The 15,030-nt window shown below is 43.9% G+C and overlaps 2 protein-coding genes across 3 annotated transcripts in view; one reads left to right on the forward strand and one right to left on the reverse strand.

Annotated features, from left to right (window-relative positions):
* The window catches only part of TEX9 (testis expressed 9), a 205,797-nt gene extending 203,866 nt beyond the window's left edge, over nt 1–1,931 (reverse strand). Inside the window, exon 1 of the mRNA XM_079912289.1 lies at nt 1,730–1,931. Within this exon, the coding sequence (XP_079768415.1) occupies nt 1,730–1,821 (92 nt within the window). The 5' untranslated portion in view covers nt 1,822–1,931. The remainder of the gene's footprint in view (nt 1–1,729) is intronic.
* Nucleotides 1,932–12,229: 10,298 nt separating this feature from the next.
* Nucleotides 12,230–15,030, forward strand: part of RFX7 (regulatory factor X7) — a 148,712-nt gene continuing 145,911 nt past the window's right edge. Inside the window, exons 1-2 of one of the 2 annotated variants that reach the window (XM_079912285.1) lie at nt 12,230–12,234; nt 12,853–13,018. In XM_079912285.1, coding sequence (XP_079768411.1) covers nt 12,858–13,018 — 161 coding nt within the window. In that variant the 5' untranslated portion in view covers nt 12,230–12,234; nt 12,853–12,857. Of the gene's footprint in view, nt 12,235–12,579; nt 12,683–12,852; nt 13,019–15,030 lie in introns of those variants that run through there. The other variant, XM_079912284.1, reaches the window with a different exon arrangement.

The raw sequence follows: 15,030 nt of genomic DNA on the forward strand, positions 1-15,030 counted from the left end.
TGCTTCCTTTTTTCCTACTTTATCTGTCAATTTCTGGGTTGAAGTCTTCCAAAATAGCTGTGTATTTTTCATCACTACCTGTATTTCTATCAGTTTTTACTTTATACGTTATATTATAAACATGACTTTTGATGTTATATTGTTAGGTTTGTAAAGGTTCATTATTAATTGACCTTTTAGAACTTTCCTCTTATCTCTTCATCACACCTTGTCTCTGCCATCTTTATGCTGCATTCATCCAAAACAGGGGTGGCAGGCAGGCTAAATCTGTCCTGCTGCCTGTTTTGTAAATAAAGTTTTATTGGAACACAAACAGGCCCATTTAATTACATATTATCTATGGCTGCTTTCACACTATAGCAGCAGAGCTGAGTAGTTAAGACAGAGTCTGTATGGACCACAAAGCTGAAAATATTTACTCTCTGGTCTTTTACAGGAAAAGTCTGCCAGCATCTAATTAGATTTTAATTTTATGTTACTAATTTTTAAACACAGGCCATAATTAGACAAGTTAACTAGTTTCTTTCCTTTCCACTGTTTCTTGAATATCTTCACCTTTCTTGGATTCATTATCTATTTTATTAAAATTCATCCAAAAGTCAGTTATCCTTTCAAGGAATTTCTATTGATGATACACATCTGCTGAGTTTTCTTATTTTGAAAATCATGTTTTTAACCCCTAAGATCACTGTTTGCTTCCTTTCCACTAATGTAATAATGTCCTAATCTCTTTGAAGATAACTGTTAATTTGTAGCAAGTATATATTTTACTTATAGTTATATTTTTCTTAAAATAAGATGAAATTTATACTTACTTTTCATTTATCTTTCCACAGGTATTATTTCAGTATTTACTGAGTTTGTTGCCTCTACAAACTTGGGTTATTCTTACGTTGATTAATCTTTTACTTTGTAAATGAAAATTCCTTTTAGTGCTCTACTTCTTCTTAATGTGAGTTGACTCCGGTGATTATAGCAGAAGGGAAGGACATACTGCTGGGCAGAGTGATTTCAGAGCGAGGGGTCTCCCTGTCCCTCCTGGAGTCCATTGCTATTATTCTATCTTTGGCTCCCAGGACCCACAGGCTCACTGCTTTAATCTGGGGACAATTCTAAGCAGGAAAAGGGAAGGAGATCAGCAGTCCAGCTGCTCCAACTCCTATATCTTCATTCATTGCTCTGGTCATTATGCTAGCACCCTCTACGCACTGAATCTGCTCTTTCTGAGATGGGAGCAGCCCTGAAATTGCCTCTAATCCTTTAGCAGTCTTAAACTTAGGAGTATTTGAGGTTCAGGTGCTCTAATTTGTTTTTCCAAGAAAATTTTCCAAATTTTCTGATACACTGATGACACTTTTTTGTCCCCAGTCCTGTTACCAATTATTCCTCTCCCCCTTCCCCTTTCCCCCATCTCTCAACCTTTTCTGTCATTTCATAAGATTTGGTAGAGGTAAGCTTCCTTCAGTCTGACGTCTTGATTTAATCTTCAAACACAGGATTTTAAAACTAACCCTTTCAAAACACCATTAAATATAATTTATTTGTGGGTGGTAACTTATTATCTTACCATTTTTAAAATTTCAAAACATTTAAAAATATACTCAGAAAGAGCATCTACGACACAGAAAGAACATTGAAGCCCTACTCCAACAGCATCTCTGAGGGGACTCGAAATGAGAAAACGATGTTCACCAATTAGAGTGAAAAGGGGTACTTAGTCTTGAGTCACTTGCCTTTAAAAATAGATTCGGTGGTCCATTCAATTAAAAAGTGTTCCTTCATGGGGGTGGGAGACACCGGTTGCTGCAGAGCTGTAATCATTTAGCATTTTCCGCCTGATAACAAATGACACATTAGGCAGCAATCAGTGACATCTGTGACATATTCAGTCAGAAAAATCTGACTAACAAGCTCATCCTGTTTTGGAATGCTACCCCCGTCCTGCCATACCTCAATCCCTGCCTGCCAAGCAGCCTGTTCATAGCCTGTTTATGAGCTAACTTTAACAGTTTTTAATCCTGATTTAAGGGAACTCTACCCAGAGCAGCTGGAAAACATAAACCCTGACGCCCCCCTCCCTCAATCACACACACACACACATTATCTGGGCTCTTAAGTCCCTGGGAAGAGTAGCTGGTCTCATTGGGCTTTCTTTCGGGACCTCAGAAGGGATACATGTGGATGTGAAATTCCTATGAATACTCTGAGATTCCTCAATTGATTATTAACACCTTCCCTTCTTTCTCCATTTCCAGTGTTGGGTTTATTTGCAGGGGTTGCCTCTGTACATTCTCAGAACTCTCTGAGACAGCATTAGATGAATCTCAAATTTTTCTCTGCTTCGTGTAGGCCAAAAATTTTCCCCTTGCCATTAATGATGCCTATCTCACTATCAACTGTGCCCCAATTTCAACCTGGCAGGGTTTGAATGTCCTTCCACACTGATCAAAAAATCTCCTGTGGCAGCTGCCTCTGGAGCAGTGTGGCTTTGGATGACTAAGACCTGTGCTTTAACAGATTTTCAAGTGGTGGCACACGGTCCCTCAGCTGCTGGCCCATTTGATTTTCAGGGGCCCTGTTACTGTCAAGGTCCTTGTCCTCCACCATCATCCTATGTCTTCCCTTCCCTTCTCCACCTCCTCAGGAATATACAGGAAATTCACATTTATTTGGCTCTTACGAAGTATAAAACATTGTGCTAGGTATTTTCACAAATATTTTTCATCAAACATTCAGCATAACTATGTAAGGGAGTCCTATTTCCCCACTTCTACCACTTTGAAACCAAGGCTCAGAGAGTTGTGAGGGACTTGTCTGGGACTACAAAAGTAGCAAGGGGTATGGCTGGGATTTGGGTCCTGGACTCTCAGCTCTGAAGCCCAAAGGATGTTCCTGAGAGTGAGCCTCAAGCCTGGCCTGTCCAAGAGTGTGGATCTGAATTCAGATGAGAAACTGGAGGCTGAAGGGAGAACGTAGCCGACTCTTCTACTTAAAAGGAAGAGGGGGCTTCCCTGGTGGCGCAGTGGTTGAGAGTCCGCCTGCTGATGCAGGGGACACAGGTTCGTGCCCCGGTCCGGGAAGATCCCACGTGCCACGGAGTGGCTAGGCCCGTGAGCCATGGCCACTGGGCCTGCATGTCCGGAGCCTATGCTCCGCAACGGGAAGGCCACAACAGTGAGAGGCCCGCGTACCGCAAAAAACAAAACAAAACAAAAAAAAGGAAGAGGGCTGGCCAAAGTACCTTTAAAACTGGTGAATCATAGCACCAGATGTCTAGCTGAACAGACAATATTTGGCTGCTTGGGAAATTTTTGTATAGTCACAGAGACATGAATTTTAAGTATGAATTAACTAAGTTCTTAGTACATGCACTATTATTACGGACAAGCTATTGAGTTTTCTTATTAGCCCATTCTGCTTTTTCCTGCATCCTGCCTTTTTTTTCTTGGCCTAAACAAAAGGAGTTCTCTCTAACCCAATAATTCAATTCAACAAACATTTATTATTTGGCTACTTTATGGTAGGGACTGTACTATATGTAGGAGATACAGAAAAGAATAAAAACATAGGGCTTCCCTGGTGGCGCAGTGGTTGGGAGTCCGCCTAACGATGCAGGGGACACAAGTTCGTGCCCTGGTCGAGGAAGATCCCACATGCCGCGGAGCGGCTGGGCCCGTGAGCCATGGTCGCTGAGCCTGCGCGTCCGGAGCCTGTGCTCCGCAACGGGAGAGGCCACAGCAGTGAGAGGCCCGCATACCGCAAAAAAAAAAAAAAAAAAAAAAAAATTATAAAAACATACATCCTAACCACATACAGTTCACAGTACTTGGAGCCAACGGTGGGGAGGGTAAGTACAAGAAATTGACAAGTAAGCCTACAATTACCATATAATGAGATAGTGTCTTTGACATAAGGCTGTGTGAGGTCCTAAAGGACCACAGAAAAGGGACAGCTAACTCAACCTGGGTGCGGGTGAGATGAGGAATGGATAAGGTAAGACTTTCAAGAGGACGCAATTCTTGACATTTAATTGAGCCCTTCAGATGGTCAGGACCATAACCGCATGTGTAAGAATCTTTTGGAAGAGAGAGATCCACCCTAAAGTAAGGTAGCAATGGAAACCTTCTCCTGAGGATCTGAGGAAATAAACCACTTGCTAGAACTGCACTGGAACCTAAATGGACTTTTAGTTCCCTAGCTCTCTTCAAGTCTGTATGAAGTCACTTAGACTTTCTGCTCCTTGGTTTCTGGTCAGTTATTCTGGATTTCCCCAAGGCCTGGCCAATAATCTGCTCTTCCTCATTTGTGCCCTCTTACTCTGGAGCTCCATCAAAAAATCTCCCCAGTTTCTACCCACCTCTGGGCCTATTGCTCCTACCATTACTAAGCAACTATCTTATCTTCCGAAAGCCTTTTCTGCTTGTCTTCTCACAGTTGCCTCTTACTTATTCCCTCTACTGGTTGCTGCTGCCTAATGCTTTCTGAGGTCTGCCTCACTTGTGTCTCTTAGCTACTTTATTTTTTTTTTACCGTCAACTGCCTAACTGTCTCTCTTTATCATATTCATATTCTCCAAGAAAGGAATCAATTTGTTAATTAATTACTAACCTCTTCCTTGAGCAAAGACCTTATATTTAGCCAGCTCACAGGTCACCAGGGGATTGGTTGCCCTTATGTTGGATGCTGAGCCCTGTTCCAACCACAGACCCAGGGTTACAAGTGACGAGGATGGAGGCTTACATCAGCTGAGCCCTTTAGAGGGTAGCTACAGAAGGCAGAAATCTGAGAGCTTGGCCAACTCAGGAGAATGATGCTAATAGGTACATTAGAGGCACTATAAATAGGAAAAACAAAAGATTTTTTAAAAACCCATACTAACATCAAACCACAATTCTTACTTGGTACAACTTCAGGTAATGGGGGCGGGAGGGAAGGATGAAGAAAAACAGGAAGTTCCTGGGAGTATGTATATTTATATACAAAAAAGAGCAAAGAAAATAAATGTACCCAAGGAAAGGACACAAGTTGCCCTACTTCATAGGAAAGGATCTTTCCTGAGGTTCCTAAGAAGAAAGTCCAAAGACTTCCTCCTCTTCTCAAATACATGAGGGATGACATAAAGAGTGTAGTGAACGTGACTGTTAGTTTTATGTGTCAACTTGACTAGGCTAATGTACCAGTTATTCAATTAAATGCTAACCTAGGTGTTGCTGTGAAGGAATTCTGTTAGATGTGGTTAACATCTACAATCATTGGACTTTAAGTAAAGGAAATTATCCTTGATATTCTGGGTGGACTCCATCTAATCAAGTGAAAGGCCTTAAGAGCAAAACTAAGGTTCTTCCTAAGGAAGAAGAAATTCCACCTGTAAACTGCAGCGCCTGTTCCTGCCCAAGAGTTTCTGGCCTGTCAGCCTGCTGGCCTGCCTTACAGAGTTTGGACCTATTAACCCGCACAATCAGGCAAGCCAGTTCCTTTAAATTATATATTATAATAGAAAAATTACAATAAATATTGTGATAAATATGTGATCATAATGAATATTACAAGAAATTTATAATATATTCTACTGGTTGTTCTCTGATACAACCCTGCCTTATACAGCGAGGACAGAAGCAGAGATTTGGAATTTGGTACCCAGCACAACCTTTATCATCAGCTATTCACTCCGGTTAGGCCAGTCTCCTGTTTGTCTCTTTAGTCATGCTGATTTTCCTGCTTCTGTTCACACTGCTTTTCCCTTCTGGCTTGCTGACATTCTCTCTCCCACTTTCACAAACTTCTTCCCTTTCCTTACGCTCCAACTCTGTCCGAAGCCCTCTGTGAAGCCACCTCTGTTTTACTTTTTTTTGGCCCTCCGTGAAGCCACCTCCATTTGCTCTTTGCTTTCTCTTAACTCCCTCAGCAGTTATTAGCTGTGCCATTCACTGTGATGCTTAATCTTACACATCTCGCTTAACGCTGCTTTGTATATAGTATCCACCACTAGTTAGGTTTAAAGCTGTAAGTACAAATTTGGGCGTGCAAGAAATGTCACGTTTCTTTATTGTGTTTAAATCAAATTAAATTCACGTCAGACTTAAATGATCCCAGCCTTAATTCCACTGAAGTAGAAGGAACTCCAATCCCAGTTATTACTGGGCTTCCCTCCGTTCTTCCCTAGAAATGCACTAGAGTCTGGAAGATTTATGTTGAGCCCAGAAAATGGGGGAAGATGGACTTTGACAACTTCATTGTTCAGGGATACATGGTCCCTAGAAGCCAAGCAACAGCTCTGCTCATAGACCAAGAGTGGTAGGGCGATCCAGCCTCCATAGGGTCACCATGCATCTGTCTGAGGTCTGGCTATCACTTGGGGTGATCGAGGAAACAGGGCTGGTGTCCCCACTACTGCAACCCTGAACTTTGACTCTCTTCCAGTTTGGGAAATTTTTTCATTTGCCACAGTTCCACCTACGCACAACCCCTCCTTCCTTCTCTCTCTTTCCTCCTTTCCCTCACCAGATGCCCCTACCTCTTGAACCCCCTAGCAAAATCCCTCTAGGAGCAAGGAACCTGGAAGGCAAATTGCTGGGCACAACTCCAGGGGTAACAGCATCCTAAGGAGTTGTGGTCCAGGAGGCTTCAATTACAATGTGAGTGGTGCCCCCTGGAATGGTCTAATATGGAGCTCCTGTAAACTTCTTTCTGCCTAGAAACACAAAACTCCCTTGAAGCATGTTTGGAATGGAGAGGAGGGAAAATATAAGGGGAACATAAACCAAATTAATAGCTCAATAAATTATCCTGGCACACACTTATTTTTTTGTTTGTCCCCTGCATTTTCACTTCATGTTTAAAAATATGTGTGGGCTGATATGTCTATGTTCCAATTAGATTATGAACTTCTTGAAGATTAGAACAATACTGTATTTACTACTTATTTTTTTTAATTTTTTTTTTGATTTATTGATTTATTTTGACTGTGCTGGGTCTTAGCTGTGGCACGCAGGATCTTTGTTGAGGCATGTGGGCTCTTTAGTTGCGGCACGCGAACTTCTTAGTTGTGGCATGTGGATTCTTAGTTGCGGCACGCATGTGGGATCTAGTTCCCCGACCAGGGATCGAACCCAGGACCCTGCATTGGGAGCACAGAGTCTTACACACTGGTCCACCAGGGAAGTCCCTTACCACTTATTTTTAAATCTTTCTGTAGTTTCAGCATAATAATTAGTATATAAGAGGGACTTAAATGTGTCTTGAACTGAGGAGTGATGAGTTTGTGGATTACTGACTAGGCTCTACCAGTTCAGACTGCACCAGTGCTGACCTCCTCATTGTAGGACTGGCTCTAGTGTCTTTTTACTGTCACTTTTAGGGTTAGGTAAATATGCTTTTCCTTTACCAGCTTCTGTTCATAGCTGCTGCTGGCCTGAATTTCCAAGATCTCAAATTGCTACTTGGGGCCATGTAAACATTTCTTTTAAAATTCAGACGGATGATATTAACTTGAACCTTCTTTCATAAAAAAAGAATGCAGGTCACAACATAAACGTGTATTGTAACAACAGTGGAAAATTTCTAAATGAAATCAAAGCAGTACCTGGCATTCATTTTCACAATACCTTTCACTTGAAGAGCCAAGTACATTACGAGAACTTTATCCCAACAATCCTTAGGAGTAAGTAAAGGGACCTGACAGAATGACTGGTATAGATAGGGTCACATAGCCAGGTAGTGACAGGGTTGTTAACACCTTGCTGCCTTACCCAGTTTTTGAATAGTTAGGCCACTTCCCCTTAACAAACCATTGTTTTGATGACATAATAAAATATTTGCGCTCTAACAGGAGAAATCATATTTTCACATCATGCTAACATTAGTAAGTATGGCATGGAGAAAATTTAACCAAATTTGCCAATATGCACCTGGTTTTGAGCCTTCCAACCTCCCTCTTCTGTAATCTTGCTTCCTCTTTGTTGTCTTCCCCCTGACTGCCCTCACCTCCCTCCCTCTAATGCTAGTAAAAGACTGAAAACTCAATTACATTACAGCACTGGAACTTGATACATCAGCTCCCCTTGTACTACATGCATTTTGAAAGACAAGAGCTTAGTCCAAAGAAATTAATCATCACTTTCTGATACACAGAAAGTTTTTTTGGAGATGGAAAGCCTTCCTTCCCTGTTCCCTTAAATAATAACATGTAGATAATTACATATTCCACTTTCAGCTGCTAGAGGGAAAAGTTTGCAATGGAAGAAGGCAGAGAAAGTAATGATAAAGGAAAAAAGGATGAGGGAATCCTTTGTTTTTAAGAGGGAAAGGAAAAGAGGGTAGAACCTGATCTTTTCCACATCTGTAAACCACCATACTTGGTGGAAATTAAATGTACACTTTAAGCACTTAACCAATATTAACCAATGATGAGCCTATTTGAGGCCTCATTTTGTCAGAACAATCGTAACTAACACAGAGTAACATTTAGTAAAATGGGCTGTGTCTCCCTCCCCTCCTTTCCCTCCCCTATACACTCCATTAAGGATCTGAGCACAGAGCTAACACTGGGTTCTGCATTATGCACTCATCTCATGTGCCCTTTCATGGCTTCACACCAGTGTTCATGCTGCTCCTTGACCTGAAAACATCTTCCCTCAGTGTACTGCCTGTTGAACTTCTATTCACCCGATGAGACCCCATTCAAATGATAGCCAAGAGGCCTTCTCCAAAAGCTCTTTTACCTTGAGCAGGACCAATCCCTCCCTCCACTATACTCACCACCTTGTGTAACTAGTATATATTAATAGGTCTCTCTGCTCGCCAGAATGTAAACTACTTCAAGTTAGGACCAGGTCTTACCTATCTATTTATTTATTTATATTTTCAATGCCTGACACACTTATGTATGGGGTATAATAAATGTATGATAAACATATGTACATAAACATATGTACTCCTTTAGTTTCATAAAGGAGACAAAGTTTAGACATAAGAGAGCAAGATGGTATAATGTACTGGGCTAAGAAAATTCAGGTTAGGTAACTACTCAATTCAACAAATATGAACACCCAGGAGTAAGGAATTGTGTCCCGGGATTACTAAGATAAAATAAGGCTTCAAGGTACTCACGATCCACCTTATAGATTGTCTTTCTCTGTGTACAGCATTTCCCTGGTTTAGGTATCACCTTATGTGTTTCTCACAATAACCCTGTGAGATAGGTAATGATTTTCATTTTTATAGAGATGAGAACAGAGGGTTTGAATTCCTAGGTTTTCTGACTCTCAGACTGGAGTCTTTCTTCCCCACTACATCAGCGTTTCTCAAAATTTTCCACGGGAGTACACTTTCCCAGGGAGAACAGACTTATACTCCTCAGGGTTGAGAAACAAAAGCTCAAAATTTAGTGTATTCTCTTGAAAATTCATGTTCACTATAATGTTTTCCGCTACTTCTCACTGAGTCAAACCGAAGGTCTGAGGAATTCAGCCACATTGATTCTGGGTCCCTGAGGGACCTTAGTACAGAGTTTCATAACCAGAGGGGGGCAAACACAATTTCAGAAGCACCATGGCTACACTGCCACCTTTACTCGAGGTATCTGGGTTTGGCTTGAGTCCCCACCCACGATTTTGAATAACTTCATCAGATTTCTTTTAGGTTTCTACTGGTATAACCGTATTCACCGCCCTCTCGGAAGACGGTAACAAAACACACACTCCACTCCCAGATTTTAAGTGAGCAGTGGGGGCTGACTCTTTAAAGCCTCCCTGCAAGGATGTCCATTCTGGCAATAAGATCTCTTAAGTCTGACATTATCTGCGACCCCTCTCATTGCTGGTTGAACCTAAGAGTCCCAGATGTCAACCCCCCGTGGGCCCTTGAGGGCCCACAGGCTCAACACTGCCCTCTCGTCAGGCCGCTAGAGGGCAGTTCAGGGTTGCGGCTCTGCTGTGCCCTCTAGTGGCTGCTGGGATGACATGCTCTTTTATGGAACCTATAAAACACTGAAAAATAGCAGTCGGGAAGTCAGCCTGTGTGACACCCGGTAGTAAATTTTAAAAGAAACGTCTTGGTTCTCAGCTTCCTTTTCTTAAGGCGTTTGGCAGTCTCAGATACATTACCCTTCTTGGATGAACCTCCTCCCTAGGGTCTCCCCCTCCCAGGGTGTGGCAACGTGGAGCCATCATTCTCTCTTGGCAAGGTAAAAAAATTAGAACCTGGGAGACTTTGCAACTTTCCCCAATGCCTTTTTACTCCCTCCATCTTCCCCATGGATATACAGCTTAGACATGCATTCAAGATTTTTCAGTATAACTTCATTTTCACCAAGGCTTGTAAGCTCTGGCATTAGACTTCAGGATTCAAATCCTGGCTCCCTCATTTACTATTTGGGTCACTTTAAGAGTGTTAACCTCGCTAAGCTTCTGGTTCTGTAAAATAGGGAGACTATTACTACATTATACAATTTGGGGATGACAATATATGGAAAGTGCTAGGTCGGCCTTGCACAGTAAAAAGTGCTCAGCAAACATCAGGCATTTTCATTCTTCAAAGCTTCTGTCTAGTGCACAGCACGTCTATCAATTTGGTACAGAAAAAAAGCCTGTTTTTACATAGAACATAAGGGTCCATAAGCAAAATGAATTCATAAACAACTAATATTTTCTAAAAATGGCTAAGCGAATAGTGACCCTAGGTTATGGAAGAGGGGGCTTGTTTGTGTGGCAGAGTCAGTGCAGTGGGTTTCAGGGTGCAAAGGAATCCAAGGGGCTTTGAATCCTCATGGAGGAGCTGTCTAGCACGCAGGTATCCTTCCTCCCTCCTACTCCTCCTGCTCCCACCACGTGCAAGAACTCAGGGGGAAGCTGGGAGTGGATTCTGTGAGTCAGGCCTGAGGGCACAGTGGTGCAAAAGCGAAAAGGTTCCAGGCCAAGGCAGGGAACCTAGAACTCCAAAGGCCAAGAAACCCAAGCCAATCAGATTCCCCACCCAGGAGGAGTCTAAAAGGTGGCAGGGACTCACTGCCCAAAGTCCAAGCACTGCAGGAAAGTGGCCAGAGAATCTGACAGGTAGAAACCTGATAGAAACTGTCAGAAAAGTTAAAGCAGAATAGCTCATAACACCCACAGGCCCATAGAAAGGTCAGTGTGAGCTGAGCAGCTGTTCCGTCTGGTGCCAGAGGCCTTGGCTGTAGTCTTCTACACCCAGGCAGTTTAGGCCTCCCTGATCAGCCCCACCTAGAAAAGCCAATTCTTCTGCTCTTAAAGGGGACTTGCATGTTTCTGGCAGGGAGTCTTACTCTTGGTGGGCAAAGCTAGCTCTTAAAGATGAGTAGCGTGGTAGGGGGCAGAGAGTACGTCCAGGGGTTCAACTGGCTCCGAAGGAAGGAGCTTGTGGCTGGAGCCTGAGCCTCCATGTTGTGAGAACTACACGCGTTTCTTTCCGAGGCAGGCAGGGGCCTTAGCTGCCAGGGACCCTGACAAGCCGCGACTTGAGCTGTGCCCGAGAGCTTGGGTTGGCTGGAGAGCGGTATAGAGGAGGAGGGAGGGCAATCCAGGAAAGGGGGTGGGGTGGGGAGGGAGGTGAGAGGAAGAGCACGAGCAAAGGCACGAAGGAAGAATGAGTCTGCGGCGCATTGAGAATGGCATGGAGACTTCACTGATTGGAGCCGGGAGTTCTTGCACGGGGATGGAGGCAGCTATGATTGGATAGCTAAAGTGGGGCCAGATTTGGAGGGCTTTGAATGCCCGACCGAGGAGCACTCAACCCAGCTCCTGCCTTGCGATTTCCGTTCAAGACTGAATGACCTAAAGGGTGGTTAATTCCAACGGGTGTTCTTCTTTGGGGGCTTCTGAAAAGTCAGCTTATGCTCTTACCTGCTTCAGTTCTCTTCCTTTACCCAAGGAGAAAGTAATCCTCACTTGCCGAGGGGAGGGAGGATAATGTTGATTGATTTCACTTTACTTGCTTGGAGGATGCAAAAAAAAAAAAAAATCCCATTTCCACGCCAAATGTTAAATTTGGTTTCTCCTCCTCCTCCTCACGCAAGTTCTCTTTCTCTCGCCAGCACCTCCCCCCACGTTTTCCTGCTCTCCTCCACCAGCTCGGCCAGTCCCCTCCTCGGCCCCGGCGGCTCACGTTCCGGGCCCAGCTGGCCCGCGCCCGCCCTCCGCGCCCGTGCGCCCCCCGCGCCCGCGCGCGTATCCCGCACACACTGGTCCACGCCCCCCCACCCCCCCCCGCGGCCGAGCGGTAGGTGTTTTGCCGTCTGCGCCGGGCCGCAGTGCGGCTGCGCGCACTGGGCTGCCTCCGGGGCTGGCAGGGCAGCGGTGGCCGCGGCGGCGGCGGCGGCGGCGGCGTGGGGAGTGGCGTGGAGCCGAGCCTGGGGCTGCAGCAGCGCGGGGCTGCCGGAGTAGAAAGCCCCGGGGGCAAGAAAGGAAGGCCAGGCCGCCAGGTCCCTGAGCAACCGTTCTCCTTGGATTTGGGGGAGCCCTGCCCCCCACCTCGTGTTCAGACGCCCCCTCCTCACCCCCCCAAGCCCCGGCCGCTGACGGGAGGAGGCGGCGGCGGTGGCGGCGGGGGGCTGAGGGGCGCCGCCATGCCTCTCCCGCGGTGAAGCGCCCCGGCCGTAAGGAGCCGCTCGGTCTCCCCGGTGATGTCCCCCAGGCGGCAGGCGAAAGCGACTCACTCGAGCCCTGGGGTAAAGGCCTAGCTTATCCAGCTTCCTTCCTCCTCCTCGTCCTCCTCCTCCTCTTCCCCTCCCCCCTCCTCCTCTCCCCCGACGTCCTCCCCTCCCCGTCTCTTCCCTCACCCTTCCCCGCGCCCCCATCTTCCCTCCCTCCCTCCCCCCGTCCCTCCCCCCCCCTCCAGCAGCGATGGCAGAGGAACAACAACAGCCGCCACCACAGCAGCCTGATGCCCATCAGCAGCCTCCCCCCAGCGCCCCCAACTCGGGGGTGGCTCTGCCAGCCCTTGTGCCCGGGCTGCCAGGGACAGAGGCCAGGGCGCTGCAACACAGGATCAAGAACTCCATCTGGTAAGAGGATCCTCCATCGCTGGGGTAAAAAAGCCCAGGCACATTTCTGCTGCAAAGCGGGTGGGGGGCGGCGGGCAAGGGAGCCGAGGAGGAGGCTGATGCATTCATTGAATGGGGGTCTCCACAAAGTCGGGTGCATATTCATAGGACCTCTGGAGGTGTGGGGACTTTGCATCAGCTCCTGGGCTCCGGAGCCAAAAAATGCTTTTGCCCCCTCCTCAATTTCGAGTGCAGATAAACAAGTCATTTATGTTTTTCACTTATGTGTAAGAGGAATACGGGTCGAAATTAAGTCATGGTGCATGATGGTAGCATGAATTTGGGACTGAGGAATGTAAAATGTGTTTACTCCTTTTTGCAGTCATACTGGGAGGAAGAAGTGTATTGTGAATTTTCACCAAACAGACACTGTGCGTAAGAATATTAATATGCAGCACAAAACCTAATGTGTCTCTTCCTTTCAGTTGGTTTAGCTGCTGTTTCTGGATGTTTTTGCCTTCTTTATTCTGAGATTAAAATTCTCTTCCAGGGATCTTAATCTTTGCATTGATTGTGAAGAAAGGGTTTCTTTAGTATGAGATATTTTAAGGTGGTAGTTTACACAGCAAAGTGATTTTCTAATTTAAAAGGATGTGCTTAATTTAAAATAAATGTGTTGCCATTCCGTGTGTCTTTTTTTAGAAACCATGGATGAAATATCCTTTGCTATTCCTATACTTTCTTGTATGATAATTTCTAATATTTCAACATTAGATTAAACTCTGAAAGACTGGTAGCAGTCTTTTAATAATTAAATACACTGACTTAAGTCTGTCCTCTGTTAGAGCCATTGCAAATATTCTTTGAACATGAACTTGCATTATTTTTGTAGGGTTCTTCATTAACTGACATGTTTTAAGAAGTGTAGTGCTATTTTAAAAATGGAAAGCATTATTTGGAGTTTAGTCTAAGAGACTGCTTTTAATAGAAGTTTAAAAATAAAATTAAATGTGGTGTTTAAAAAAGCTCTGATTTTAAAAATGAGATCTTGCATGTTCATCATTGAATATGATTACTGAAATATCAAAACTCCTTTTTTTATATTGCAACTTAAAAAGTATAAAACAACTGGCCTTGCAGTACAATATTTACACATTTAAAAACAGTGACAATTTTTGAATAGAAAATTAAAGTTTGTTATATAGTAATTTCATTATTTTCTTGGCATACATCCATATTGTCATGATGATAATATGAAGTAGGTCAGTGCAGGCTTTAATAGTTTCATACTACACAGTAGTTGGCAGCTGAGTATCTTGCTTTCAGTTTTAATTTTAAAATGAAGTTTAAATATTTTAAAGGAGAATTTTTTAGGGTTAACAATAGTCCTGCTGTGACAGTTTGAATAGGTCAGATAAATAGGATTGCCTTGTGTGTGTGCGTGTGAGAGAGAGAGAGAGAGAAGGCTTTATTCTTCGATGGATGCCCTATGCCCTTTTAAAGCTGTAATTTAAAGGAAGAGATGCTTAATCTCCTTACCATCAAGGTTTCCAGAAACCAGGCTTTTTTTCCCCCCTATTAACTTGATGTAACTAGTGTCTCTGAAATCTGAATTGAGCACTTTGGTTTTTACATTCAGGTAAGGGACATCCAAGTTAAAGGACTAAAATCTTTTAAGAAAGGCAAATTTGAAAGTTGAATTAGTAAGTATATGTTTTAATTTATTATGAGAACAGTAGGGGAAAGGAACCTTCACCTTATATTTTTAAAATATGAATAAGTTGTATAGGCAGTGGACTGAAGTGTTTGAATGATAATGATAGTGGAGTGGTGCTCTTTTTGGTAAATCATGTGATTTAATTATTCTTTAATTGATAATTTATATTTACACATCCATTACAACTTAACCGCGCTGATTTTAATGTAAGAAAAACTTCTGAAGTACAGTGTGCTTCAGTTTTTGGTACTTGCTCTGAAAAGAAAAACTGACAACAAACACCTTAATCCCCAAATGTACAATTTTATAGCTTCAT

The sequence above is a fragment of the Stenella coeruleoalba genome, assembly GCF_951394435.1.
Source record: "Stenella coeruleoalba genome assembly, chromosome: 2".
NCBI classification, from domain to species: domain Eukaryota; kingdom Metazoa; phylum Chordata; class Mammalia; order Artiodactyla; family Delphinidae; genus Stenella; species Stenella coeruleoalba.